This window comes from Macadamia integrifolia, chromosome 2, assembly GCF_013358625.1.
Source record: "Macadamia integrifolia cultivar HAES 741 chromosome 2, SCU_Mint_v3, whole genome shotgun sequence".
Taxonomy (NCBI): Eukaryota; Viridiplantae; Streptophyta; class Magnoliopsida; order Proteales; family Proteaceae; genus Macadamia; species Macadamia integrifolia.
The window spans coordinates 39,060,051-39,086,478 of record NC_056558.1 but is presented as its reverse complement, the minus strand read 5'-3'; the positions used below and the strand labels follow the sequence as shown (position 1 = coordinate 39,086,478).

At 40.1% G+C, this 26,428-nt stretch overlaps 3 protein-coding genes across 4 annotated transcripts; all 3 read left to right on the top strand.

The window, feature by feature from the left end:
* Positions 1-1,576: 1,576 nt before the first annotated feature.
* LOC122068460 (transmembrane 9 superfamily member 7) lies at positions 1,577-6,661 on the top strand. The gene is made up of 7 exons (XM_042632318.1): positions 1,577-1,810; positions 2,703-2,867; positions 3,078-3,187; positions 3,377-3,485; positions 3,563-3,675; positions 4,861-5,002; positions 5,077-6,661. The coding sequence occupies exons 1-7, from the start codon at positions 1,706-1,708 to the stop codon at positions 6,232-6,234; spliced, it is 1,902 nt and encodes a 633-aa protein (XP_042488252.1). The 5' UTR covers positions 1,577-1,705; the 3' UTR covers positions 6,235-6,661.
* A 3,647-nt stretch (positions 6,662-10,308) lies between these two features.
* On the top strand, positions 10,309-22,130 carry LOC122067901 (26S proteasome non-ATPase regulatory subunit 11 homolog). Of its 2 annotated transcripts, none has more exons than XM_042631750.1 (2): positions 10,309-10,497; positions 20,625-22,130. In XM_042631750.1, the coding sequence occupies exon 2, from the start codon at positions 20,647-20,649 to the stop codon at positions 21,913-21,915; it is 1,269 nt and encodes a 422-aa protein (XP_042487684.1). In that variant the 5' UTR covers positions 10,309-10,497; positions 20,625-20,646; the 3' UTR covers positions 21,916-22,130. The 2 variants fall into 2 exon arrangements, with proteins under 2 accessions (XP_042487684.1, XP_042487676.1); XM_042631742.1 differs by having other exon boundaries at positions 10,310-10,497; positions 20,615-22,130.
* Positions 22,131-24,862: 2,732 nt separating this feature from the next.
* LOC122072072 lies at positions 24,863-25,687 on the top strand. Its single transcript, XM_042636612.1, has one exon. It carries the CDS (start codon positions 24,892-24,894, stop codon positions 25,471-25,473), a length of 582 nt encoding a protein of 193 aa, XP_042492546.1. The 5' UTR covers positions 24,863-24,891; the 3' UTR covers positions 25,474-25,687.
* Positions 25,688-26,428: the final 741 nt, after the last annotated feature.

Genomic DNA, 26,428 nt, shown 5'->3' with positions numbered 1-26,428 from the left:
ATCGATCCACTATGAGTGCAAACCAAATGTCCTTATCCTAGTAAAGAAATCTCTCCCTCTCAACCTAAAAGAACCACAAGGGAGGATAGGATTAATTTAATCCATAGGCCAAGTATTATTAGTTTAGGGATGAGGGTTCTCCACGATGCCAGTGTGGGGAAGAATCTATGTGCCACAGTGCCACACCAATGGTTGTACAGAGAATAATATAATTTATATATGGTTTAAGCATGAAAGATGGTGTGAGTTTGGATCCCACATCTCATTATATGAGAGGGACATACCAGAATCTGCATTTTGTTGTCTTGTGGCAAAAAAAATCCTCTGCTGTAAGCATTGAGCTGGCAATGAGCATCCAACGATTAGGGTGCATGTAGGGGCTTTCCCAGCCGTTGGATGCTCATTGTTGCTCATTGCGGAGGATTTCGGACTCTGTCATGTGCCTTCTTTCCGCATTAGTTTATTACAAACACATCTATAATCGTGGGAAAAATTCCTATAATTGAGTAACGTGGAAAAGGAATTTCCAAGCAGGTACCTTAGTATGCCACATGAATGATATGATAATTCTGATTACAGAATATCTAGAGAGTGGTATCAACAGTCTGAACCCATTTCATGTTCTATTCTCATCTTTTTCCATGCACAACTCTCGTGAGAAATTTTAAACCTAATATTTAATTACTTCAAAAATTTCGATTAGTATGGGTGGAAACCCAAAATCGAACTATCAAAGAATGGAATTGGATTGCATCGGGCTGATCGAGAACTGCACTGAAATTGAAAATTGGACCAAAACCGTTATAAAATCAATAAAAAAATCGAAGACTAAAAAAAACCATGTTTTTTCTGTTATTGTTTACAAGAAAAGAATGTTGCCTGACAACGTGGTTCCTGTTCCCAAATAAAAGAGTCTGAAAAATTACAACCCCGCTCATGAAATAAAAAATTCTATGGTTGTTGATGCCCTTGCCAAGAGAGATAAAGTACAATAGGAGAGAGAAAAAGGGGGGTTTTTATTTTCTCTCTCTTGTTTTGTGTCTGGGTGATCCTTTACAACTAACCCCCAACTAGAGAGGATCTAAACCTGGTGCAGTGGCCATGCAATGAGACATCAATCTCTCTCTCTCTCTCTCTCTCTCTCTCTCTATATATATATATATATATATATACACATACGGTAAATCAAAAATCCAACCAAATTGAGCTTGATATCAAACCGATAAGAAAAATTGAAATAAATTGAACCCAAACCTGGCCAAAACTGAAATCAAGGCTTGCCTTATCCGCCCGACTTTAGTTTCACCCATTCTCAACTTGAAACCAATTCAAGCTAATCGAACGGACCGAAATGATCATATGACAATCCTACAAATTAAATTGAAACTTAAAATGTGAGCAAGGTACTTTTAGATCTATCTATTTGCAAATTTGGGCTCTTATTGAACTGCAAATGTGTCCACTTGGAGATTTCTTTCTAAACTGTCCGCGTAGAGAACCGCTCCCCATCATATTATACCATTTTCCTTTTTCTTTAATCGTCTTTGACGAATACATACGTACACCTACTGCGTAGTTTCTCTCTCAGATTCACTTGAAACTTGAAGAGTTTTTCTTCTTTATTTCATTTCCTCATCTCTCTCTCTAACAGTTGTTTTTCCTTTCTCCCGTTTGTTCCCCTCTGTCTCTGACCTCCATCTCGAAGATGGGTAGCTTCGCTTCTGTCGCCACCCTCTTCGTCCTTCTTCTTCTCATACCTTATGGGAAATCTTTTTATCTCCCAGGTGTCGCTCCTCGCGATTTCATCAAGGTATGTTCTGTACTCGGATTCTGTTTAGTGTGGAACGGAGTCTAATTATGTGTTTCGATTTTCTTCAGATCTTCGATATGTTCATGATTATCTTTTTCCTTAGAGTCAATATTTGTTGATTGATCTCAAATTATTGTTAATTTTATGACGAGGGTTTCTGATTGGGACGGGCTTAGATCTAGGGTTTTGGGTTTTGATCTGTCTTAATCTGCAATTGTTTTTGGATCTGGGTCTTTGAAGTTGCATTTCCTTCCATATGTTAACCTTATTATTTTTCTGACGTTCAATTGCGATCGCGTCTAGTGATCGTATGCATGGTTTGACGGGGGCGGAGGTCCCTGTTTACTGAGAATCTCTCTCCTGCAATGGAATTCGGGTTCTTCTAAATGATTTTCTGGTCATATTTGTTGGGTTATGCAGCTATTTTTTCGTCCGTTGGTCTTCAATGTTTGCATAGCTTTCTTAGCAATTTTCCTTCTTCATTAGTTTAACTTATATGAATGCTTTTTTCGTAATTCATTATTAAGCTAAATAGCATTTAGTGCGTACTGGTGGTGTACATGATGGACCTCTTTTAGTGTCCAATTGCTTTTTCATTTTCCTATTTTCTGTGAATGCGATGTTATTCCTACTTTTCTGGGTAATAATATTTGATTTTTGAGATTGCGTTTTTTCCTTTAATATGTTTTGTTAACGACTTACATTTGCATTTTCCCAGATCACTTGCCTAACTTGGGTGCTATTTTTTTTTTTGGCTAAGTCAGCTGAAGATGCTTTCTTATGTTTTTGCTAGGCCTCATTGATGGTTAACCTTAGGCATTTATATGAAGTTGTATATTTGTTTGAGTTAATCAATTATTGATATTGGTTTCATGGTTGTCATTCCACATAGGGTGATCCCCTTCAAGTCAAAGTGAACAAGCTTTCATCCACCAAGACACAACTTCCTTATGATTATTATTTCCTGAAATATTGCAAGCCTACCAAAATTATGAACAGCGCAGAAAATTTAGGAGAGGTTCTCCGTGGTGACCGCATTGAGAACTCTGTCTATATTGTGAGCCTTTACCACTCTTCTTTTTTATTTACAACATTGTAAACAGTCAGATTTGCACTTTTGAGATGGTAATGGAAATCAGGAAAACAAGCTTTAAACTTGGGACAGTTTGCTATTTTAACTATTTTACATAACCATTACAATTCATCATTGATGTGAATGTTTGATCTGAATGTCTACCAAAAAAAAATTATGAACGATATATCCCAGTTTGAAATGAGAAAGGAAGAGTCATGCAAGATAGCCTGCCGAATAAAGCTTGATGCTGAATCTGCAAAGAATTTTAAGGAGAAAATTGATGATGAATATCGTGTGAACATGTAAGTGCTTTGAACTTGACGACCTTTCTAGCTGATAATAAATATGTGTTGTAATGCTTTACCTTTTCCTGAAGTTATTCTCGTAATCTGACTTCGTAAATCTTTTGTACCCCGTGGTGTATTGCTTTTTTGCTGATTTGGAGGGAAAGAAAACAAAACTTCACTGACATCTGTTTGATGGACTTGCAGGATTTTGGATAACCTTCCTGTTGCAGTGCCTCGTCAAAGAAGGGATGTAAGCCAGTCAACAACTTATGAACATGGTTTTCGTGTTGGATTCAAAGGATCCTATGCTGGGGTGAGTCTTAGAAAGGAGTTGTTTGTTGCATAATGCCTATGCCTTTACTTTTTTTCATGTTTAACGTGCCTGTGCAGAGCAAAACTGAGAAATATTTCATCAATAATCACTTGAGCTTCAGAGTCATGTATCACAAGGACCTTGAGACTGATGCTGCTCGCATTGTTGGCTTTGAGGTTGCTCCAATCAGGTGCTGTGCTTCTGTTGTTGGATTTTTTTAGCATATTAGTTTGTGACCATCTGAACTTTTTGTTATGGCGGCATCTATTGGGACTAGCCTAAATGAGATGTAACCGGAAGATTATGCAAAAGAAACAATTTGGTTAGTTCAGGGAGAAGGGGATGTAGTTTCTTGGAAAATTTGTGTTGCTGATATTCAATTTTAGATCCGAAAGATTATACTGCCGTAGAATCCCAACATGTTCGCTGCTCCAATTAAAGCCAAAAAGGGTTTTGAAATCAGAGAGAACACAAAATGTTCTGAAGTGTGTGTGTGAGAGCGAGAGTGAGAGAGAGAGTCTTGGCTTAAAAGAATGGTTGCTCCATTCATGAATTCAAAGCCTTATCATTTATCATTTTCATTTACAATCTCACTTTTTCCTGTTAATCTGCGTGCTCATCCTCTTCCCTCTATGCATCTTTTTAGGTGGTGATTGCTGGAAAAAAATGGTGCATCTTATGTACTGGATCACTCTTATAGTCTTACTTTGATCCCTTGTCAAATGTTTTGTTACAGTTTATTTTTTTAATTCTCTTCCAAAGTTTGTGGTTTGAATATAAAGTGCCTGTTTATAAATAAAGGGATTTTCTTATTGATGCCCGTCAAGGTGTCAAATAATTTATAACTTTGATTATGAAAATTGGATTCAGCTATCCGAATTGGTCTATTCAGTCTTGGCAATTCTGATTCAACCTATCCTGTTCCAATTTTCAAAAAAGTCTGTGACCTTACTTTCGCCCTTGTGGTATAACAAATTTTTTTCCCAATGAGGGTAAGTCTTTCCATTTCACATTTGTTCTTGAAAAATGTGTAAAGACAATGACAGATTTTGTTAATGACATAATGGTAAGTCACTTTCAAATTATTTTGAAAACGTTTTTTTACCCTTTTTCTTTTAGTGCATGTAGTTGCATTTGTCTACGCAAACTTGTTTACGCCCTTGATTTTCAAATGCTCGAGTGACTTACCTGTTGGAATGTTATCTTGAATCACTTGAGTGGTTGTACTTATACCACTGACTTGCATATGGTTTCTATTTGGCTCTATATTGGTATTTGTCCTTTCTTTCTTGAGCATTTTTTCCCCAAGAATGTTGAGAATTTGTTAGGCTTATTTCCTTTGGTTTTTATCTTCTCATTTGGCTTATGCAAACAGCATCAATCACGAGTACAAGGTTTGGGATGATACGAACACTCAATTGGTAACATGCACCAAAAATATAATTCAAGGTAGTACCGTTCCGCAGGAGATTGAAGCAGATAAGGAGGTTGTATTCACATATGATGTTTCTTTCAAGGTATTGATTCTTTCAATCCTGTTGCATGATTCTTTCCTCTGCTTTTCAGTTCCTGAAATGGTCGTCTTTTCCAGCCTAGTGAAATCAAGTGGGCATCTCGCTGGGACACCTATCTCCTTATGAATGACGATCAAATCCACTGGTTCTCCATTATCAATTCTCTGATGATTGTCCTCTTCCTTTCTGGTATGGTGGCTATGATAATGATGAGAACTCTCTATAGAGATATTGCCAACTACAATCAATTGGAGACCCAGGATGAAGCCCAAGAGGAAACAGGGTGGAAGCTTGTCCATGGAGATGTTTTCAGACCCCCCATTAATTCTGGTTTACTCTGTGTCTATGTTGGGACAGGGGTCCAAATCTTTGGAATGACACTTGTTACAATGATTTTCGCATTACTGGGTTTCCTGTCACCTTCAAACCGAGGGGGGCTTATGACTGCCATGGTTCTCTTGTGGGTTTTCATGGGCTTATTTGCAGGATACTCCTCAGCTCGGTTGTACAAGATGTTCAAGGGCACAGAATGGAAGAGGAATACTTTGAAAACTGCATTCATGTTTCCTGGTATACTTTTTGCAATCTTCTTTGTGCTGAATGCACTTATATGGGGAGAGCAGTCTTCAGGTGCATTGCCCTTTGGTACCATGTTTGCTCTTGTATTCTTATGGTTTGGTATATCGGTACCATTGGTTTTTGTGGGTAGTTATTTGGGTTTCAAAAAACCAGCTATTGAGGACCCAGTGAAGACAAACAAGATCCCAAGACAGATACCAGAGCAGGCTTGGTACATGAAACCGGTCTTTTCTATACTTATTGGAGGCATACTTCCCTTTGGAGCTGTCTTTATCGAGCTCTTTTTCATCTTGACGTCAATATGGTTGAACCAGTTCTACTACATCTTCGGCTTCCTATTCATCGTCTTCGTCATACTTCTAATCACTTGCGCTGAGATAACAATAGTGCTCTGCTACTTCCAGTTGTGCAGTGAAGACTACTATTGGTGGTGGAGAGCCTATTTGACTGCCGGATCCTCTGCTCTCTATCTTTTCCTCTACTCAGTGTTCTACTTCTTCACCAAGTTGGAAATAACAAAGCTGGTGTCAGGCATCCTTTACTTTGGGTACATGTTGCTTGGTTCCTATGCATTCTTCGTCTTGACAGGAACAATTGGCTTCTATGCATGCTTCTGGTTTGTTCGGAAGATTTATTCCTCAGTGAAAATTGACTGAATAGAATGTGAGGAAGTGGGCTCAGCGGATGCGTATCAATAATCACTGAAAATGAGATTATGAAGTCTAGGCTTGGGAAGAGGAAGGGGAAGTATGTGCTCGTCAGCTGTGCAATATAGACTACATTTGGCTGGAGAGTTTTCTGCTGATCTTCCCGGACTGTCATTTTGCAGATGGTAGCGTAGGATGTTGGCTTGTACCTTTCTGTTTCTTAGCCTTTTATTAGTTGTTTTATACCCTTTTTTTTTGGGGGGGGGGGGGTTTGGGTGATTGCGAACTGTAATTTTGATTAGCTTCTGCTCAAGAAGTTTACAGAACTATTCTCCTGGAAATGATTGGATATGCTTTTAATCTTTTAGGATGGATCATGTTCATGGCTAAATGTAAGCAGGCAACCTACTGTGAGTATATTTTAGTTTTCTTGTTCCTCCTTTGTTCCCCACCTGGGTTTTTGCATTTGTCAGTTAAATCACAAAATCTTGATTGAATTTGTCATGATAGTTGATGCTATATTTAGGCAACTTTGCCTGTATCTCTTATGCGAGACTGCTGCTTGTGTGAAGCAGTAATTCTGAAGTCTTAAGAGTCGTAGCTTCGGTGTTATGAATGTTAGGCAGCCTCTCTCTCTCTCTCTCTCTCTCTCTCTCTCTCTCTCTCTCTCTCTCTCTATTGAACAGAGAACATTTACACCTGGGAAAGTCAGTAGTTGGTCAATGTTGCAGGCTTGTTTGTTGGTAGAAAGCAAAAGGCCAATCTGGCGAATGGTCATAGGTGACCAATGTTCTCTACCTTCATCTTTTTTTTTTTGTAGACTGTACCTCCATCATCACCCAGAGAGTGAATACAAGGGATCAAAGTAATTTCTGAATGTCCACAAGAAAAATGAAAGTTGCTTCTTGGTAGAAGTTTCTAGTATACTAGTAAGTAGTTGCTTGTTCCTGATTTGGTAGTATGTAAAAGGCTTTTGAGTCCTAAGATCTGAACACACACCAGGAAACTTAGGCTGTGTTTAGTATGGATTCCACTGGGTCTAGCATACATTTTAAAACCTGATTTTTTTTCTATTTTCTTGTTTCAGAATGCATTCTAGATCAAATATCTTCTCTGGCTATTGTTCAACCTGATTCTTTTCTATTTTCTTGTTTCAGAATGCATTCTAGATCAAATTTCTTCTCTGGCTATTGTTCAAGTGGGCTTCTTTGTACACGAATTTATTCATGTGAGTCTCTTTATATAGGAATCATGACAATCCCTCCCATGCGTCCGTTGGATCATCATAGGAGATGCCAATGGTGGCATGTAGATCTCTCACCCTTAAATAGCAAAATTACGTGAACAAAATAAAGCTTGGTTGGGGGAAATTTTGGAAACTTTAATATCAATGAGTAATTAAAGGCACAACTAGCTCACCTAAAAAATTATTTACATAGACAGTCTTTTGTTGGATGAAAGAGAATAAAATTAGAAGTAAGGAATATATTACTTGCCAACAATTGTAACAAAGCATTTAAAATTATTTTTTAAACTAAATTAGTCTAATACCTCAAACTTGTACGTACACCTGCAAAACATGGAACACTTTAAGACAAAAAATTGTAAAATTTACTAAATAAACTCAAGAGGGAGCTAGATGTACTCAGATTAATTCCTTATTGTGGGAAGAATAATCTCACATCGGTTACTCTTGAGGCCATCCGTCTCTCATATGCATATGAGTCCCTTATTCAATAATTCAATTTTTGGGATGGATATTTACACGGCATTGGAATATGTACATTATGTTTGGCTGCAATGGATCTTTAAGGGGAAGGGAAGTGAAAATTTCATACTTAAAAAGAAACTTTTATAATCATTATTCTATGTGATCCCATATGATTGTATACATTATTTTTAATTTTTTAAACATATTTAGTAATAACGCATTTTACAAGCAATTTTTATTGTACTTATTAATTATTATAGCTAAGGATTTTGGATGCAAAGTAAAATGAAAATTAATAACAAAAAATAGGAAATAATTTGAAGTTAATGATAATCTTTTGTTTTTTGGTAGAATGATAAAATGACATGAGGTAATAATTACAAATATATTTTTTTTAAATATAGAAATTTCACTTTCCTTCCCTTTAATTTCCCTTGCAACTAAATGGAGCCTTAGGAAAATTTTGAATCAATAGGATCCAATTGGGGTTCAAATTAGTAGAAGCCACATAAAATGTGTGATTCTTAATTAGATTTCTCCTACTCTCTTGGGGTTATTCACCCAGGGTGTTCAGTGTTCGAAGAGATAAAAATCTCAATATAAGGGAGTATTAGAAAAGAAGTTTACGGTAGGAGCATTTGAGTAAATACGGCTTAAGTGGAGGGGAGTGACCATGGTCTCAAGTATGGACATCGGGTGAGACTGTCCCCAATCCTTGACTAATTTGGATCGGACATCGGGTGAGACTGTCCCCAATCCTTGATTGATTTGGATCGATTTATTCAGGGGTAAAATAGTAAAAAAAAATATAATTGTAAAAAGAGAAAATTGCATTGCCACCCCCTGAACTTCGGTCGTTATTCAACGCCACCCCTTGGACTTTTCGAAACGTCAAAGCCATCCCCTAAAAATTCAAAAAATTTCAAATCGGTCCCTGCCGTTAGCCGACCGTGAGAAATGAAGGAAAACCGGTTAGTTTTTTTCTAATATACCCAAAATACCCCCACCTATTGTGAGAGGACAATATTGCCCTCTCCTTTATTTCCATCTCCTAAACCCATACCCATCTCACATCTCTCATCTCTCATCTGTCATCTCTCATCTCACTCCTCTCACTCACTCGGCCGGACGAGAAGAAGAAGAAGACGAAGACCCACCTGCAACGCGATTCTCCCCTCCTCCGGCGTGCGATTCTCCCCTCCTCCGGCGTACGATTCTCCCCTCCTCCGGCGTGCGATTCTCCCCAAATAGGAGAGGGAAGAGGGTGCGCCCCTCCTCCGGCGTGCGATTCTCCCCTCCTCCGGCGTGCTATTTTGAATTCCATTCGAAAACCAATCATGGCTCCTGCATTGGAAGAATTACCCTCTCAAGCTCCACCTGAAGGAGAAAAGGAAGAAGAAGCCTCCGTCGTCGGCGGCGGCGGCGTCGGGGTTGTTGAGCAGTCCAGGGTGGAAGTGGGGCGTTTAACATTTGGGTCTGAAACCTTGGTGAGTTGCAGTACTTCTAAAGAAACAAACGAACTGAAGCGGGCGGTGACTGTGCCTGACCTTCCCGATCTCATCGTATCGACTCCGTCGTGTTTCAGTATGAATTATTTAAATATACTAAAGGGTGATTTACAAGGAAACCATGGCCGCTGGGAGAAGAAAATCAAGGGTTGGGATCTGCAGAAAGAAAAGATTATTGGCCTCTGTAAAACCACGTACTTGCAGAGATGATGATCATAGCTGATTTCTTCTTCCAAATTTTTTGTATATGACATTAGTTGACCATCGAGATTATAATTTCTGTTTTTTAAAATTTTTTAGTTATCAGGAAATTTAAAAACTAAATATATAGAGAGAGCTTAGAAGAAGACTTTGAGATTCCAATCCAAGTGCAGAAAGATAGATGGCCTACGCACCCTCTTCCCTCTCCTATTTGGGGAGAATCGCACGCCGGAGGAGGGGAGAATTGCGTTGCAGGTGGGTCTTCGTCTTCTTCTTCTTGTTCGGCCGAGTGAGTGAGAGGAGTGTGATGAGAGATGAGAGATGAGAGATGAGAGATGTGAGATGGGTATGGGTTTAGGAGATGGAAATAAAGGAGAGGGCAATATTGTCCTCTCACAATAGGTGGGGGTATTTTGGGTATATTAGAAAAAAACTAATCGGTTTTCCTTCATTTCTCACGGTTGGCTAACGGCAGGGACCGATTTGAAAATTTTTAAATTTTTAAGGGGTGGTTTTGACGTTTCGAAAAGTCCAGGGGGTGGCATTGAATAACGACCGAAGTTCAGGGGGTGGCAATTCAATTTTCTCTTGTAAAAATAACAAAAAGTAAAAGTGATCGATTCCCACCTGTGTTCTCCGATACCAATCCCGATACCGAGAACTAAATCCATTGGAGAGTGACAGTAATTGCCCCTTGGAAGAAAATTGTTCTTGAGAAACCCGATAGAAAAAGGGACCGGCCCTGTTTCAGCAAGGCATCTATGCAGCTAGCTCCTTCCTCGCAAGAACCCTCCTCCATCGCTGGGTGATCTTCCCGTCTGCGCGCAAGAGCAAATCTAAAACCCTGCTCTGGTGAGTCTCTGCATCTCTTTCTCTCTCTATTTTTTTCTCTGGCGCCTACTTCCTCGCAAGTACCCTAATTTTTTTGAAGAACCCTAAATCCCCGCTCTGGGATTTTCAGGAGTTTTCTCACCGGTGGCCACAAGGGTTCTCTGTCCTCCACACCCTCTATTTCTTTCATGAGTTTTCATCTTTACTTGTTGTTTTTGTTGATCGCTCTTGGTTGTATATACTGTTTCACTTCTGTTCTATGATTTCAGCTTACCATATTCAAGCAAGTGAAATAGTGCATTTGGACGGAAATAAGTTTTCTATTTCCTCTCTGATTTCTAATGAATTCATATTTTTGAACAAATAGAAGGGTATGCTGCATTGTACTTGTAGTTCTAATTAGCTTCATCTTTATATGCTTGAGATCTTCTGGGCAACGAAGTCCACCAACATTCGGGTAACGGCTTTTCTCCATTGTGGTTATCATGGCAGAGGACATGTGGGCTGGAACAAAACCTGATGCCTTGGTGAATTGAGCATTGCTCTTTTTTTTTGGCGGGGGGGGGGGGGGGTGGTGGTGGGGTGGGTAAACGAATTGTGCATTGCTTGAACAATGAATTTGCTTGACTCGGATGTAGATTTGGTTTCTGCAGATTCCTTTTTAATATTCCATAATTAAATGCCTGCAACTGATGAACTGGGTGGAGCTCCTTGTGATCACGGTTTGAGGGATTGGAATTGTATTGGGTATATCTCCTGATTTGAATTGGAGTTGACCGAACCTGATCTTGATTTAAACCGATTTTTGCAACCCTCTTTTAGATTCTCCCCAAGGGGTGTATTTTAAAGAGAACATGTTATCTTATTTTATTCTGTAGTTGGTACAGGCATGTATATACTAGGCTTTTGTGTGTTTCTCTAAGTTGAGGAGGTTTACAAAAGATGATTTTTTTCGAAAAACAATGTTCCCAGAACAGAGCCGTAAGTGAGTGATCTCTTTTGCGTCTGGCTTTTTCATGAATGTAAAAGGAGAGAATAAAAGAAAGAAAGTTTTAGTTTTTTAGATGTTCATGTTCCTTGTATTGCTGATTGCAGTGTGACGGGGTTCTCTTTGTCAAGGAAAGATATTACGGTTCTTTCTATATTTCACTTCAGGTTTGGTAGCTTCTAGCATTGTCTAAAGAGTATTGTAACTCTGTTATTATTATAATGGGAACTTTTATTTGGACAAGTCCCATATTATTATTTGGGCGGGTGGTAGCAACACGTCGGTATTGCGACCCTTATTCCCACAACAGCTATTTTGGACTGTCGATCTCGTGTCAATTTAATCTGACCCGTTGAATGAAAAAGTAACTTGAAACCTGTTACCTGCTGTCGTGTGACAGCTGGTTGAATGGAAAAACGCTAAGGAGAGTCGTGAAAGAGATGGAGGGAGGGAGGCTTCTTGTTTGTTACTTCTCATCCTTTTAGGGTTTTTTCTGCCTGGATTTGTGATCTGAGTTGGATCGGTCAGGCAGCCTATTTGCGGTGCCACTTGTCATTTCTCTTCCTGCTCCCTGCTTCTCTCTCCACTAATCTGAAGAACAACTCCTTCCTTCACCTATACCTTCACTTCTTCCTTCTTCAGCCTAGGGAGATCCGCCTTGAACACATGGACTTGTTGAATGTTTTGAGATTCCCCATCTTACTTCAGTGAATATTGCTTTGGCATATGTTTTCTACTTCGTTTTTGTTTCCTTTCGTAAGAAATTAGTACTCGTTGAGGGTAGTTTCTGTTGGCAATTTGGAAGGTAACAGATTTTCAGACATTTCAAGGACAGTTCCCTACCATTCAGCATGAGCTTGACAAAGACTACAGTTACTTCTCTGGTTGTCTCATGTTTACCCCTCCACCCGGGCCCCGGCCCCGCCCCCGCCCCTGCCCCTGGCCCCTGATAAGGCCATATTTTTCATATTAGTAGATGGGATAACCGCAAGGGACACAAGGATACTGTTCTCACTTTAGCATAGTAACCCATTTGGTTAAGAAGGTCTATTCTTTCGAATATCATAACACATGCTATCATTTGGACTGAAAAAAAGTGCAGAATTTCGAACCAAAACTAGAGATATTCCTCATTATGTTACATAATTGGTGGCTGTTTGAGGGTTTGGCAGCTTCAAAAGAATTCCCAGGGGGGAGGGGGGAGGGGGGAGGGGTTGAGTGGATCCAGCTTTGGGATTGGGCAGGAGAATCTGATTTGTGAACTTGTTTCTGTATTTATTTTTATAAGCATGTTTGAAATTTTATTTTTTTCCTTTTGTTTATTTTAGGGTGACCATCTATGTAAACTTTAAATTTGATTCAATGAATTTTTACGTTAGTAATTTTTGGGGGAAAAAAATAGAGTGAAGATGAGTGGAAGTGCTGGTTCGGTCTTAGTTAAGTTTAAAGTTGATCGAATGTGAGGAATGCTTGGTCTGTCAATGTGACGACCCCTTTGTTTATAATAAGTGACTTATAGGTACAAGTACAATAATATCCTTAAGTAATATCCCCAAGGACAAATTTACCTTTATATCCATACTACAACACTCCCCTTAAGTTCTAGGATGAAATAATTTACTACATAATCCCTTTGTGAAGACATCTGCTAGTTGATCTCCATAACGGACAAAGGGAATGCAAATCTGCCCCTGGTCGAGCTTCTCCTTAATGAAGTGATGATCGATAACATGCTTGGTGTGTGTCATGCTATACTGGGTTGTGAGCAATACTAATGGCAGAATTACTATCATAGTACAACGTCATAGGTAGTGGAACTGGAAGTACCAATTCGTTCAGGACTCTTAGAAGCCAAATTAGTTCACAAATGCCGTGAGCATGGTGCAAAATTCAGCTTTAGCATTAGATCGAGTCACTACAACCTGCTTCTTACTCCTCCAAGTAACCAAATTGCCTCACACAAAAGTACCATTACCTGTAGTGGATCATCGATTATTTGGAGAGCTGGCCCAATCAGCATTAGTAAATGTCTCAACCCCGAGATGACCGTGAGTAGATAACAGGATCCCCTTTCAAGGTGCAAACTTCAAGTATAGCAGTATCTGAAATACAACCTCTAAGTGTGTAGAATTAGGATCGTGCATCTACTGGCTTAACTGAGAAGGCAATGTCTGGACGAGTATGGGCTAGATAAATCTGTTTTCTAACTGGTCCCTGATACTGTCCCTTATTCACTGGATCGCCATTCTTACTAGGGAGTCGGACATTGCCTCTAGGGGAATATCTGTGGACTTACTAATGGGGGACCGGTGGGCCCCACGAGAACCAACCTGATTGGATGTGGGCCCAATTAAATACTTAATCAATTTAGGTCTAAAATCAAGTGGCACTATTGTAATTAAAGTAGAATCTCTAGTGTTTCAATGGGTCGATTAGGGGAGGGGAACCAAGTGGGAAATTAAATTATTGTCAAGGCTGGATTTGGACCAAAGAAGTTAAAGGACAAAATGGAAAAATGGCTTAAAGGGGTTTCATAGGGGTATAATGGGAAAGGCAGAATGAAGAACTTCAAATAAACCCATCGATTAGGTTGTCTTCAACCTTGGGGAGAGGTTACAGGCGACAGAACCAGCAGGAGAGAAGAGAGTTCGAACAACCAAAAATCCCTCATGCAAGATCGACTTGAGCCCTGAAACTGCTGTTGGTGATAGGACAGAACCAGACCTGATTTCAGGTTAGGAATCTCAGTTCAGGGAGCTAATGGGTTCCAGATTTGGCAACCTGGGTCGCCCTTGGGTATCGGCTCAGTTCCTAGAAACTGAGATGGAAGGGTGAAGAATCAATAGGGGAGAGGTTCAGTACCTGGACTGCTAAGAATGCAGTAACTGAGAACCAGAACAGAAGAGAGAACCAGGAGGAAGAAAGACAGGGGAAGAGGAGAGAGAGGGAGATCGCAGGGAAGAAGAAGAGGAAGGGGGTGCCTCGCTGGACAAGGAAGAAATAAGAGAAGAAGGGGGGGCAGGGGGAGTTCCAGAGAAGATGAATAAGAAGAAATAAAGAGGGAAAGAAGAAAGACAGCAGAAGAGGAAAGGGGATTCTCGCAAAGGAGGAGGAGAGAAAGAGAAGAAGGGGGCAGGGGGGAGAGAGGCAGCCACGCAGGCACTACTCAAATCAATTTTTCTTCATTAATCAACTATTCAACTCAATGAATTACATGTCCAATATATAATAAAATAAAATTAAAAACCTTCTAATTAAAAATAAATAACTAAGATAGAAATAAAATCTCCTACACCTAAGCTAACAAACTAAAGAAACAACTAAGGACTCAAATAGGGAACAAATATTTTCAAATAAAAATAAAATCCTAAATATTCTATTAAACTTAGAATCCAAATTAGTAACTTGGAACCCAAATTGGATCTGGGTCTTGATCCGGGTTCTGGAGCAGGCTTGGGTCGATCCATCGGAGTGCTGCTGCATCACTTACATTTGAATAATCTTGTTGTGGATAAGAGATTGAGAGTGTACTTCCTTTGAGAGGGGGAAAAAAAAACCTCGGTAGAACGGGCAACCTCAATATCAAGAAAGTAAGGGTGTCAATTTGGGACCAAAACTGGGAACTGTCCTAGAACCGTTCCGCCAAATCCCGGTACTGGACCGTCACAATAATAACGGGAGGGTACTGGGGTCTGATTTTGGTACTGAATAATAAATGGGATGGGACTCCCAACGAGACCAATACCGAAATACCTGTTAGGTACTGGATGGAACCGGAACCGCTAGTTTTGTTTCAAAAGATATGATTTTTGTTCTCTTGTTCAAGTTTTATGGCTATAGTTTGATGCATTTGGGTGGTATTTTCTTTTATAGATGTCTTAGTTGATGGGCTTTAGTTCTATTACTATAAACTTGTTTGGTGATAGCACTAAAACTACATTGGGGTTGTTTATTTGGTTATTATCAATTTTTACTTGTTATTTTTGAGAAGCTTACATGTGATCTTAGAGAGTTTGAAGAAGTAAAACCATGAAATCGATCATGGTTTTGTATTTTAATTTTCTTTCTAAAATAAGGCACAAATCTCATGATATTGAAAAATCCACAAAACTAATAATGGAACCATCTCATTAGAAACCATTGTTGTTCATCTCCCTTCTACACAATGGCTGAAACCATTTTGGAACGGGTATCATCCTGTTAGTAAATGGGATTGGGATCTAGGTTTGGTCCCATTAATTAAATGGGATAGTACTGGGATTGGCACCTTCGGTACTGGTATAGACTTGTCCCTAATATCTAGAATCGTCTCGATTGACACCCTTTCAAGAATGTAACACAACTTACCTAGGTTCTTGATCTCAAACTCTTGACCTAGGCAGGTCTTCAGACGAGAAATTTCCTTCGTGTCATCCTCAGTGACAACAATGTAGTTAATGCACACGATGAGGATGGCAATCTTGGAATCAGATCGCTTGATGAATAGGGTTAATCAGCATTGCTTTGGGAGTAGCCTACAAATACTATGGCTTTGTGAAATCTCCCAAACCAGGCATGTGGAGACTGCTTCAACTTATATAATGTTCACTGGAGCTTACAAACTTTGTCTTTGGTTCTTGTACAAGAGGACCCAGGAGCAATTTCCATATATACTTCCTCTGCCAGTTTACCGTGGAGAAAAGCATTCTTAACGTCAAGCTGATGCAAGTCCCATCCAAGGTTTAGTGCACAAGAGAGAATCACACAGATGGTGTTAATTTTTGCCACATGAACAAATGTCTCCTGGTAATCGATTTCATAGGTCTAAGTAAATCCTTTAGCAACCATCTTGCCTTGTATCTATCTACAGTTCCATCCATGTTAAACAGTGTTTCACAGTAAAAACCCATGTGTAGCTCACTGTCCTTTTCGAAGGAGGAAGAGGTATTAAGTCCCAAGTATCATGTTTTTTTCAGAGCTTGTATCTCATCATCCATGGCCGCCTTCCACCGCGGCCCTTTAATTGCTTCTTGCCAATTACTGAGGAATGGAAGTAGAAGACAAGGAGGACAGAAAGGTGTGATATGAAGGGGAAAGAGAGTCGTATGAAACAACCTTAGGCCTTAGCAATAGGGTGTTGTCTACAAGTTCTCATTCCCTTTCGAACAACAATAGGTAAATTGAGAGAGGGGTCAGAAAGCGAATAAAAGACAATAGAAGCATTACTTGGTAGAGAGGCAGGGTCTGGATCAAGAGATGGTAGTTGGCTTGATGGGGTAGGTGCCGTTGTGGTGATATCTATTTGTTCATGATTTCAACGGATGTACACTTTCATGGGAAAAACTGGAGTGGGCTAAACTGGTGTCTCCCCCTAAAGAGAAGTATCAATAGGAGCAGTGTCAAGGAGAGGAACAACCAGAGGTGCCACATCTTCACCAAACAAAGTAGAGGTGCCTAAGGGAAGTAAGCAAACAAACTCATGGAACACGACATCCATAGCAACAAAGAGCTGACGAGTTGGTGGGTGATAACATTGGTACTCCTTTTGGGTGGCAGAGGGGCCAATAAACACACATTTGAGTCCCCGGGGATCCAACTTGCCATGGACATGGAGATTCTGGGCAAAACTAACATAGCCAAAGAATTTGGAGGTATAAGAATTGTAGAGGAACACAGTAGAACTGTAGTCGAAGCTTTAAAATCAAGCACACGAGTGGGCATCCTTTTGATGAGATAAACAACAATCATCACAACATCACTCCAATATTGAGAGGGAACATTCATGGCAAAGAGAAGAGCACGGGCCACTTCCAAGAGATGTCTATTCTTGCGTTCAGCTACACCATTTTCATCGGTGTATCAACGCAACTGGTTTGATGAAGAATTCCGTGGGCAGCAAGGTAAGACTGGAATGAGCCCTCCATATATTCCTTATCATTGTCACTCCGTAGAATCTTGGTGGTAGAGTTAAACTGTGTAAGAACTGTGCGGTGAAAGAGTTTAAAACATTGGAACGCCCCACTCTTGTGGCACATCAAATATATTCATGTAACACGTGTGACAGTCAATAAAGGTCACAAACCAGCGATAACCATGGATGGAAGTACAACAGGCTGGGCCCCAAACATCAGAGTGTATCAAAAGAACTGGGGAAGAACTTTTATTAAGACTGGAATAAACTGATCTAGTTTGCTTTGCCATAACACATGCATCACAAAAAAATTCTCGATGATTACAATGCTGAAATAAATTGGGAAAAATCCCAACTAAAGAGCCAACTGGCGGATGTCCTAAACATCTATGCCAAAGAAGTAACTCAAATACAGAGGTGGAAGGAGAACCAGTTTGATGAGCCTAACCAATTGAAGGAGTACCATCGTCAAGCAAATAGAGACCACCATGCAGCCTACCACAGCCAATCATTCTCTCCGTTGCCAGATTCTGAAAAACAGTGAGAGGAAAAAAGGTCACTTTACAGTTCAAATCATTGGTAAGACGATTAATAGAGAGAAGTTTAGTAGAAAAATCTAGAACATGAAGCACAAATGCTAGAGGTAAGGAAGGAGAACAATGTATAGAACCCTTTCTAGAAACAGAGGAGAGGGAACCATTTGAAACCTTAACCTTGTCCCTACTTGAACAGGGAGAATATTGAAAAAAAAAAGATTAGAAGAACCAATCGTATGATCAGTGGAACCGGAGTCAATTATCCAAGGACGAGAGAGAACCGATGCACAATGACCACCAAAAGAAATACCTGAGGGAGCAAGATTGGAGTCAGAGGAAACCAGATTGGAAATAGATGCAGTGGCAGGGCAGCGGAAGGCGCTAGACTAGTCAGGGACATCATATGTCGAAATATGGCAACCTTCTTCTGAGTAAGAGATGAACCGGTGCTAGCGGTCATAGGGTCAGAGGCCTCAGTATTATTGGCAGCTTGGGAAGTCTTACTGCGACCCTTGCCCTTGGTAGATGCAGGGCTACCATGGGGCTTCCTACAAAATTCCTTGGTATGACACTCCTTCACATAGTAGTCACATCGAATGGGTTCCTTACCAGAAGAGGAACGATTAGTGGTACAAGTGGGACCAATGTGGGATGGATAATGAGATCCAGTGAGTGTAGCAGAAGGCTGTAACTAGGGGTGTCAATCGGTCGGTCCGGCTTGGTTTCGGTCCGAGTTGAGTCGGTTTCGGTGTGGGAAAGTTGAAACCGAAACCGAACCAATAAGGAAATTCCGGTTTCGGTTTGGTTTCAGTTTCGGTGCGGTTTGGTTTCGGTTTGTCTTCGGTTTCTTAAATCGATTTGTAACTGGGTTGGTTTCGGTTTTTGGTCCAGTTTGGATTCGACTTTCCATACAAATGTTTACAAAACTATGCAAATTTTGATTTTTTTTAATGAATTTTGGAGTGTTTCGGTTTCTTACCGGTTTGGTTTTGGTTTCGGTCCTGGTTTTGAGCCGGTTTTGGTTTGGTTTTGGGTTCATCCGGTTTCCGGTGCGGTTCGGTTTGGTTTTGGGGTTGCAATACTCCAAACCGAACCGACCCAATAAGGCTTCGGTTCGGTTCGGTCCGTGTTGTTATCGGTTCAGTCCGGCCGGTTTTACCGATTCGGTTTAAGAATTGACACCCCTAGCTGTGACATACCACCACGACAGTTGTCCTCCAACTGAACCAATGCATAAGATTGTTCCACGGTAGGGAAAGGATCATGGCTAAGTACTTGGGCTTGAATCTGATCATACTCGACTTTCAAACCAGCCAAAAAATCATAGACATGAAATTGATCCTCACGTTTCTTGAAGCTAGTAGCATCAGCAGTGCAAGTAGCTTGATAGGTGTCATAAAAGTCAAGCTCCTACTATAGGGTGCGCAACTCGGTATAGTACTTAGATAGGGTGAGGTCCTTCTGCTTGGTTTCATGAAGTCGCTTGCACAAATCATAAACATGGGCAGCATTCCCAACCTGAAAGTATGTGTCCTGAGCTGCCTTCCCAATCTTGGATGCATTATCCAAGAAAAGCTAACCACGAGTAATCTTTGGTTTCGCAGAATCCAGAAGAAAAGCCATGACCAATGAGTCATCAGAACTTCTCTTTGTTTGAGCAGGGTTAGGAGTAGTAGGCTGGACTATTGCGCTTGTCAGATAACCCGCATTGCCATGGGCATTAATGGAGAGAGAGCATGAGCGGGACCACATCAAATAATTTTTCCCGTCTAGACGAACAAAGCTTACAGGAAGTTCCAAGACTGTTGTGCTCCAATAGTAGCCCCGTCAAATCCAGTCAATTCAGCGGAAAGTTCTGACATAGTGATCATGCAAGAGAAGTATACAAGGATGAAGATAGATGACTAGAACAAGCCACAAAGCATTGTATCACCAATCGCAAGCAGCACCAGCACCCGAAAAGCAGGGTGAAAACCCTGGTACCCGAAAATCTATTAAGGGAGGAAAACCCTAATTAATTGATTTTGTCTCCCTTGTGACAAATGAACCACACAATAGGTAAAGGTGGCTAACACAAGCCATAATAATAGCTGCAAACCATCAAAGATAGATCATCAAACAGGGATCAAAAACCCTGACATAAAAAAACGAGTAGGGGGAAAACCCTAAAAAATTGATATGGTGAAGGTCTAGGTCTCTCAGATCATTGGAGAGGGGATCTGAGAGAGACCCAAAGGGAGAAGGAGAGTCTAGTAGGAGGCTCTCGGTGGTTTAAGGAGCTACCACCGAGAGAGGGCAAGCGGTAGGTGGTGGGAGGCGGTAGAACAAAGCAGAAAGGGGAGAGAGGCGAGAGGGCTGGGGTGTCAGATCCCAATAGGGATTTTCTGCTCTGATACCATGATTGAATGTGAGGAATGCGTGGTCTGTCAATGTGACAGCCCATTTATTTATAATAGATGACTTAAAGGTACAAGTACAATAATATCCTTAAGTAATATCCCCAAGTCCAAACTTACCCTTATACCCATTTTACAACAACAGTATTATGCTATTTGAATTGGCTCACTTGTGAATCTTTTGATTTGATATTCTGTTTCCTGATACACATTCAGATTGATTTATTTCTCACTAACATGTAAGATACTAACTTTTGTATCTCTATAGAATGAGGGCATTTTGTTTTCACTTTCTTAATATTTTTAGTAATCATTCTCTGAATGTCAGAATTGTGCAGGACTAATTTCCAAAGCATAATAATGTCGTCATCATATCTCCCAGCAACAACTGAGTCATTAACTCAGGCTACAGAAGCCAAAGACTCATCTGAAGCCATCTCTATCCTTCATCGCATACTTGACAACCCATCATCTTCTTCAGAAGCCCTCCGCATAAAAGAACTGGCACTGTCAAATTTGACCGATCTTCTCAAACAAGAGAAAAGGGCTCTGGAGCTACAAAGCCTTCTCACCCAATTGAGACCCTTCTTTGCATTAATCCCCAAGGCGAAAACTGCGAAGATTGTTAGGGGCATAATTGATGCAGTAGCCGAAATACCTGGAACATCTGATCTCCAAATATCTCTCTGTGAAGAAACAGTGGCTTGGACCCGTGCTGAGAAGCGTACATTCCTGAGACAGCGGGTGGAGGCTAAGCTTGCAGGTCTTTTGACAGACAAGGGGGACTTTGAGAAAGCCTTGAGGCTTCTCTCTGGCCTTATCAAGGAAGTGAGGAGATTAGATGACAAGCTTCTTCTTGTGGATATAGAACTTCTAGAGAGTAAGCTTCATTTTTCTTTGAAAAATCTGCCCAAGGCTAAGGCTGCACTGACAGCTGCAAGGACAGCTGCAAATGCCATCTATGTGCCTCCAGCTCAACAAGGAACCATAGATTTGCAGAGTGGTATTCTCCATGCCGAAGAGAAGGACTATAAGACTGCTTACAGCTACTTCTTTGAAGCATTTGAAGCCTTTAATGCTCTTGGGGATTCCCGTGCAGTCTTCAGTCTCAAGTACATGTTATTGTGCAAGATCATGGTGAATCAGGCTGATGATGTGGCCGGGTTAATATCTTCCAAAGCTGGCCTGCAGTACTTGGGACCAGAACTGGATGCTATGAAAGCTGTGGCTGATGCTCATTCAAAACGTTCCTTAAAATTCTTTGAGATTGCACTCCGTGATTATAAGGCTCAATTAGAGGAAGACCCCATTGTCCACAGACACCTATCTTCATTATATGATACACTCATGGAGCAAAATCTCTGTAGGCTGATTGAGCCTTACTCTAGGGTTGAGATTGTTCATGTTGCTGAGCTGATTGAGCTGCCAGTTGATCATGTGGAGAAGAAGTTGTCTCAGATGATTCTGGACAAGAAGTTTGCAGGGACTTTGGATCAGGGTGCTGGTTGCCTCATCATTTTTGATGATCCCAAGACTGATGCGATCTTCCCGGCAACACTGGAAACCATTTCCAACATTGGCAAGGTTGTGGACAGCCTCTATGTTAGGTCTGCCAAGATAATGGCATAGGATTTTGGTATTCAAGTCATTAGGTATGTTTGCAGTCCTAATGCAAATGCAATTTCTTTGTGATCTGATTGAGAAAACATGCCAGATAAATCTTTTTGGTATGATCTGCAAGAATTTGAAATGATTTGTTTTTGTATTCCCAGTTGAAAACTAGTTGTCTCTCCCCCTGTTTAATCTCTGTTCTATCCTATCAAGTATGTTTTATGCTTCCAGCATGCTTGGCCTTTTTCTTTCAGTGGCGAGGGAATTGGGGCCATCTCTCTCTCTCTCCCTCTAATTTTATGAAACTTGGAACTCACCATTTCCATTTCTATTTCCTGCTATATAAATATATATATATATATATATATATGTTATAGCGTAGACTCTAAACTTCCTGTTGGAACATAGATTTTTTTTGGGGGGGGTGTTGGGGGGGGGTGGAAGGGCCATGCTGTCTTTCAGGGAGCCCTCTCCCTTAAATGAATGTAAATCTGATCAGTTAACGTAAATGTTACATTAAACAACTTTCAAAATTTGGAAAACTCTATTTAACTCTGCATTAAATTACTTTGGTCAGGAGTTAAGAATCGAATCTAGTCATTTTCGATCCTATTTGATTAAAATGAGTGATTCGATATCAACTCTTGGAACCATGATTGCATGAAACTCTTTCTGCTGGGAGCGGAGGATCCAATTTGTAGGTATGATAGGATGTTGCACATGTTGCATTGGAAAATGATTGAGGAGATCGTGCGCGTAAGTTCTGTTGCTTTTTTTATTCTAACAATCCTATGAAGCTTTCCAGATGCTATTAAACTTCTTGTCACGTGAGAATCTAAGTATTCAACAAAAGGGATTGAGTTTCCTGTATGGCCGTATGGTGTTTGCTAGCGTCTTCTTTTATTTATCTCTTTTCCGATAGTAGGGGCAAATCTTGTCATTTCACAAGAGATGAGAGAAATAGACATAGGGAGGTGTTAGCATATGCTATATAGCCTGGCAGTATTCTTTCTTCCCAATTGAAGGCAAAAAATACTACCAATTTGTGTGGTGCCTACACCCATGCGAGGGCCAATGAGAGTGCATAGGAACATCAACGGGGGTGAGATTTTTATGGAGTTGGGACGATCATTTTTCATGCTCTTGTGTCTGGAGGTAGGTTGCATGCATGTAGTCTAACAAAGATATTTTCCCTTAAAATTTGGCATTTTCCTTGTCTTTTATCAATTTAACAAGTGAATAAATTGAAAATTGTGTTTTATAATTTTTTCTTGAAAAATGCTAAGAATGTTCTCAATATTTATTTAAGTGTAAATAAAGGAAAAATACTATAGTTGATCATCCAATTTTAGTAGATCAATTATTTGTCACTTGATAGAGCTACATTTAATTTCGTAAATTTTTTTCTCAAAAAATAAAAATACAATAGAATATTTTGGTAAATGTTTCTTCATTATGTCTTAACTTCCTTGCTATTTTTTTGAGTAGTCCTTTTCAAATTTATTTGTTTTAGTATATTCTTTCCACTTAGAGTAAAGGGAAAACTTATAGAACTAATAAGTTGTAAATTGTGAAATTACTTTTTTTGCCCTAAAAAATAAAACACTTTGTTTTTCGGAAAAAAAATTCTGAAAGGCATCATGGCCCTTGTACCCAGACACAAGGGGGTGAAATGATCGTCCTGGTCCTCATGAAAGGTAGAAATCTCGCACCTGTTGATTCTTCTGCATGTGCACGTTGCATTTCAGGGGATCCTCTCCCTTAATAAATGTAAATCCTATAATTTTTCTTACCAAAAAAAAAAAAAAAAAATCCTATAATTTCACATAAATATTGCATCAAATAATTTCCAAAAAAGTTTCAGCCAAAAAAAAAAAGCATTAAATAACTTTGGTTAGGAGTCAAGAATCGAATCTAATCAATTTTGATCCTATTTGAGTAAAACGAGTGATTCAATTCCGATTCTTAGAACCATGATTGCGTGTGACTCCTTCTACTAAGAATGACCCTATTTATAATGATCACAAGATGTCACACTAGAAAATGGTTGAGGAGCTTGTGCATGTAAGTTGCTTTACTGATGCTATTGGTTTTCGTCCATTTTTTAGTGATGTTGTATAATCCTATGAAGCATTTCAAATGCTATTAAACCACCTCATGTGAGGATCTTAGTAATTAAAAGGGATTGAGTTCTCAATCCGTCTAAGTAGCATACACTGTGCCTCCTTGCGTTTACCTCTCTCTTCCCACAATAAGGGGTGTATATCTTTTACTAAAAAATAAAAAAATAAAAACATATTGTTTTCTTCTGTAAAAACCGCAAGATATTAATTTTCTTATTGTGCTTATTGAAGCATAACCATGTTTTGAGGAATTGGAATCAAATAGTGGATTATGATCAAATTGGAAAATAATTTATTCTATTCGATCTCGATTGATTTAAATCAGTAAACTTGTATAAAATTTCTAAGGTTTAGATCGACTCTGATGTATTTCGATTCAGAATCAACAGAGACTGATCCCATTGTCAATTTCACTTACTTGAACCTTGGTCTGTGTAGCCACAAAAGATTAGATAGAAAGAAGAGACCAAGGCAAGGTTTCAAGAATCGGGATCGGATCAATCGATCTGGTCAATTCAGACCGGAATCGACATCCTTATATGGAAGCTAGGATTAGAACATTAAAAAACCTATTGATCCGGGGCTCAGTCCCGGATCCGGATTCCTGACAATTCAGCGTAAGGGTAATATAGTCTTTGTGGTCTTAGACTCTTCTGACATGCAGTTAGTTCCCAGCCAACACTCCAATGCCTATCACGTGGTCCCACCTACACATCTTTTCCTACGTGTCACTACCGACTGCCATCCTGGCAGATACTCTACCCTACTTTCCTCTTATCCACGGGCCCACCCCAACCCCTATATATATATATATATGCCTTTCTGCTCTTCCCCTTCTTCATTCAACCCCCACTACTAATAACTGGTTTCAATGTTTCCTTCTGTTCCTCTCTCTTCTTCCCCCTCCTCCCCTAGAATGAAAGAGATTTGGAAATTGTCTGAGACTGAAATCCCCGGCGAATTCGTTGGGAAACAGCAACGAATTCCGGCGTTCTCTGAGGACGAGGAGGAGGAGGAGCTGTTGTTGGCAGGGTTTTCTGTCGAAGAAGAGACGCTGATGGAGGTGATGAAGATACTGGAGGAGGAGATAACCAACCCTGGTTATGCTAATAATGGCAACACGACTGCAAACCCTTTATCGTCGCCGTTCGTGACTATCAACGGCAACGAAGAGAGCTGTGGACCCTCATTCTCTGATTCGTCTTCGACTGTGATGGCGAGTGTCGATATAGGTAGTATCAGCAGCTCATACTTCATGGGCCCAACCAATGGGTTCCGGTGGCCGGAAGTTAGAGAGGTTTCTGTTTCTTCCATTTCCGGCGGTGGGATCAACATTGAGTGTGATTGTGAAGTCGGAGACAGTGAGGATGAGTGGTTGGATCGTGTCCTTAATGGAGCTCCTTTTGAGTTTGATCAGGAGTGGTCTCACGACCCTCCTCATTCTGGGTTTTAGGTTTTGTGAAGAAGCTCTTCACATTTGGTTTTTAGAGAATAGAATGGAGAGAGAGAGAGAGAGAGAGAGAGAGAGAGAGAGAGAGAGAGAGAGAGAGAGAGAGAGAGAGAGAGAGAGAGAGGCTGTTCTCTTCCTCTTATTGGGTCTTGTCTGGTTCTGTTTCTTCTCCTTTAACAGAAATGAATGATACAAATGGTATAATGGTTTTCCTTGATTCTTTCTTTCTCTTTATCTGCAACTTTTTTTTTTTCCTTCCCTCTTTTTCCACCATTTTCATGGAGTTCTCTCTAGTTGCAGGGTTTGGAAAATTGGGTTTCTAGCTTCTTTGCTTCATTTTTGACCCAAAGAAAGGTTTTCTAATCTACTTTCTGTGGAAGGGTGAAAGATGATTCAGAGAATCAAGAGTTTTCATTTCCAAATACTGTGAAATGTCGCCATTGATAACTTTAATTGTGCTGGGATTCTGCCAACATTGGTATATAGAAAACGTACAATTCCTTTTTAAGCTTCAGAGACGTGCTTGAACTGAAAAGGGATGGGGACTGGGGAGCGTGACAGTTTGTCTAAGAGAAAAAGCACCCCTCTCCCTGGTGTGTTTGGGACTTTGGGTAAATGATAATCAAAGGATTTGTTCTCCCTACCCTTTTTTTGGGAAAAAGTAGCTAAAATGCGTGGCTCCCACGCTTAAATACAAAGTGTGATGAAATGACCATCTTATCCCTGATGATGCTTCCATGTGTGTATTCTCATTGGCACACTTCCTTTCAAAATTGTCCTATTTGAATCGATCCATATCAGTATTGTATCAATTTCTAGGGTGATCAATGTTGATCCTACGCACTTTAACCATGAATATATACATACATACATACGTGATACATATAAACATTTTTTTTTTGGTGGGGGGTTGGGGAGTGCGGATCAAGTCCTCGTATGAGAATGATTCTTGTACGGT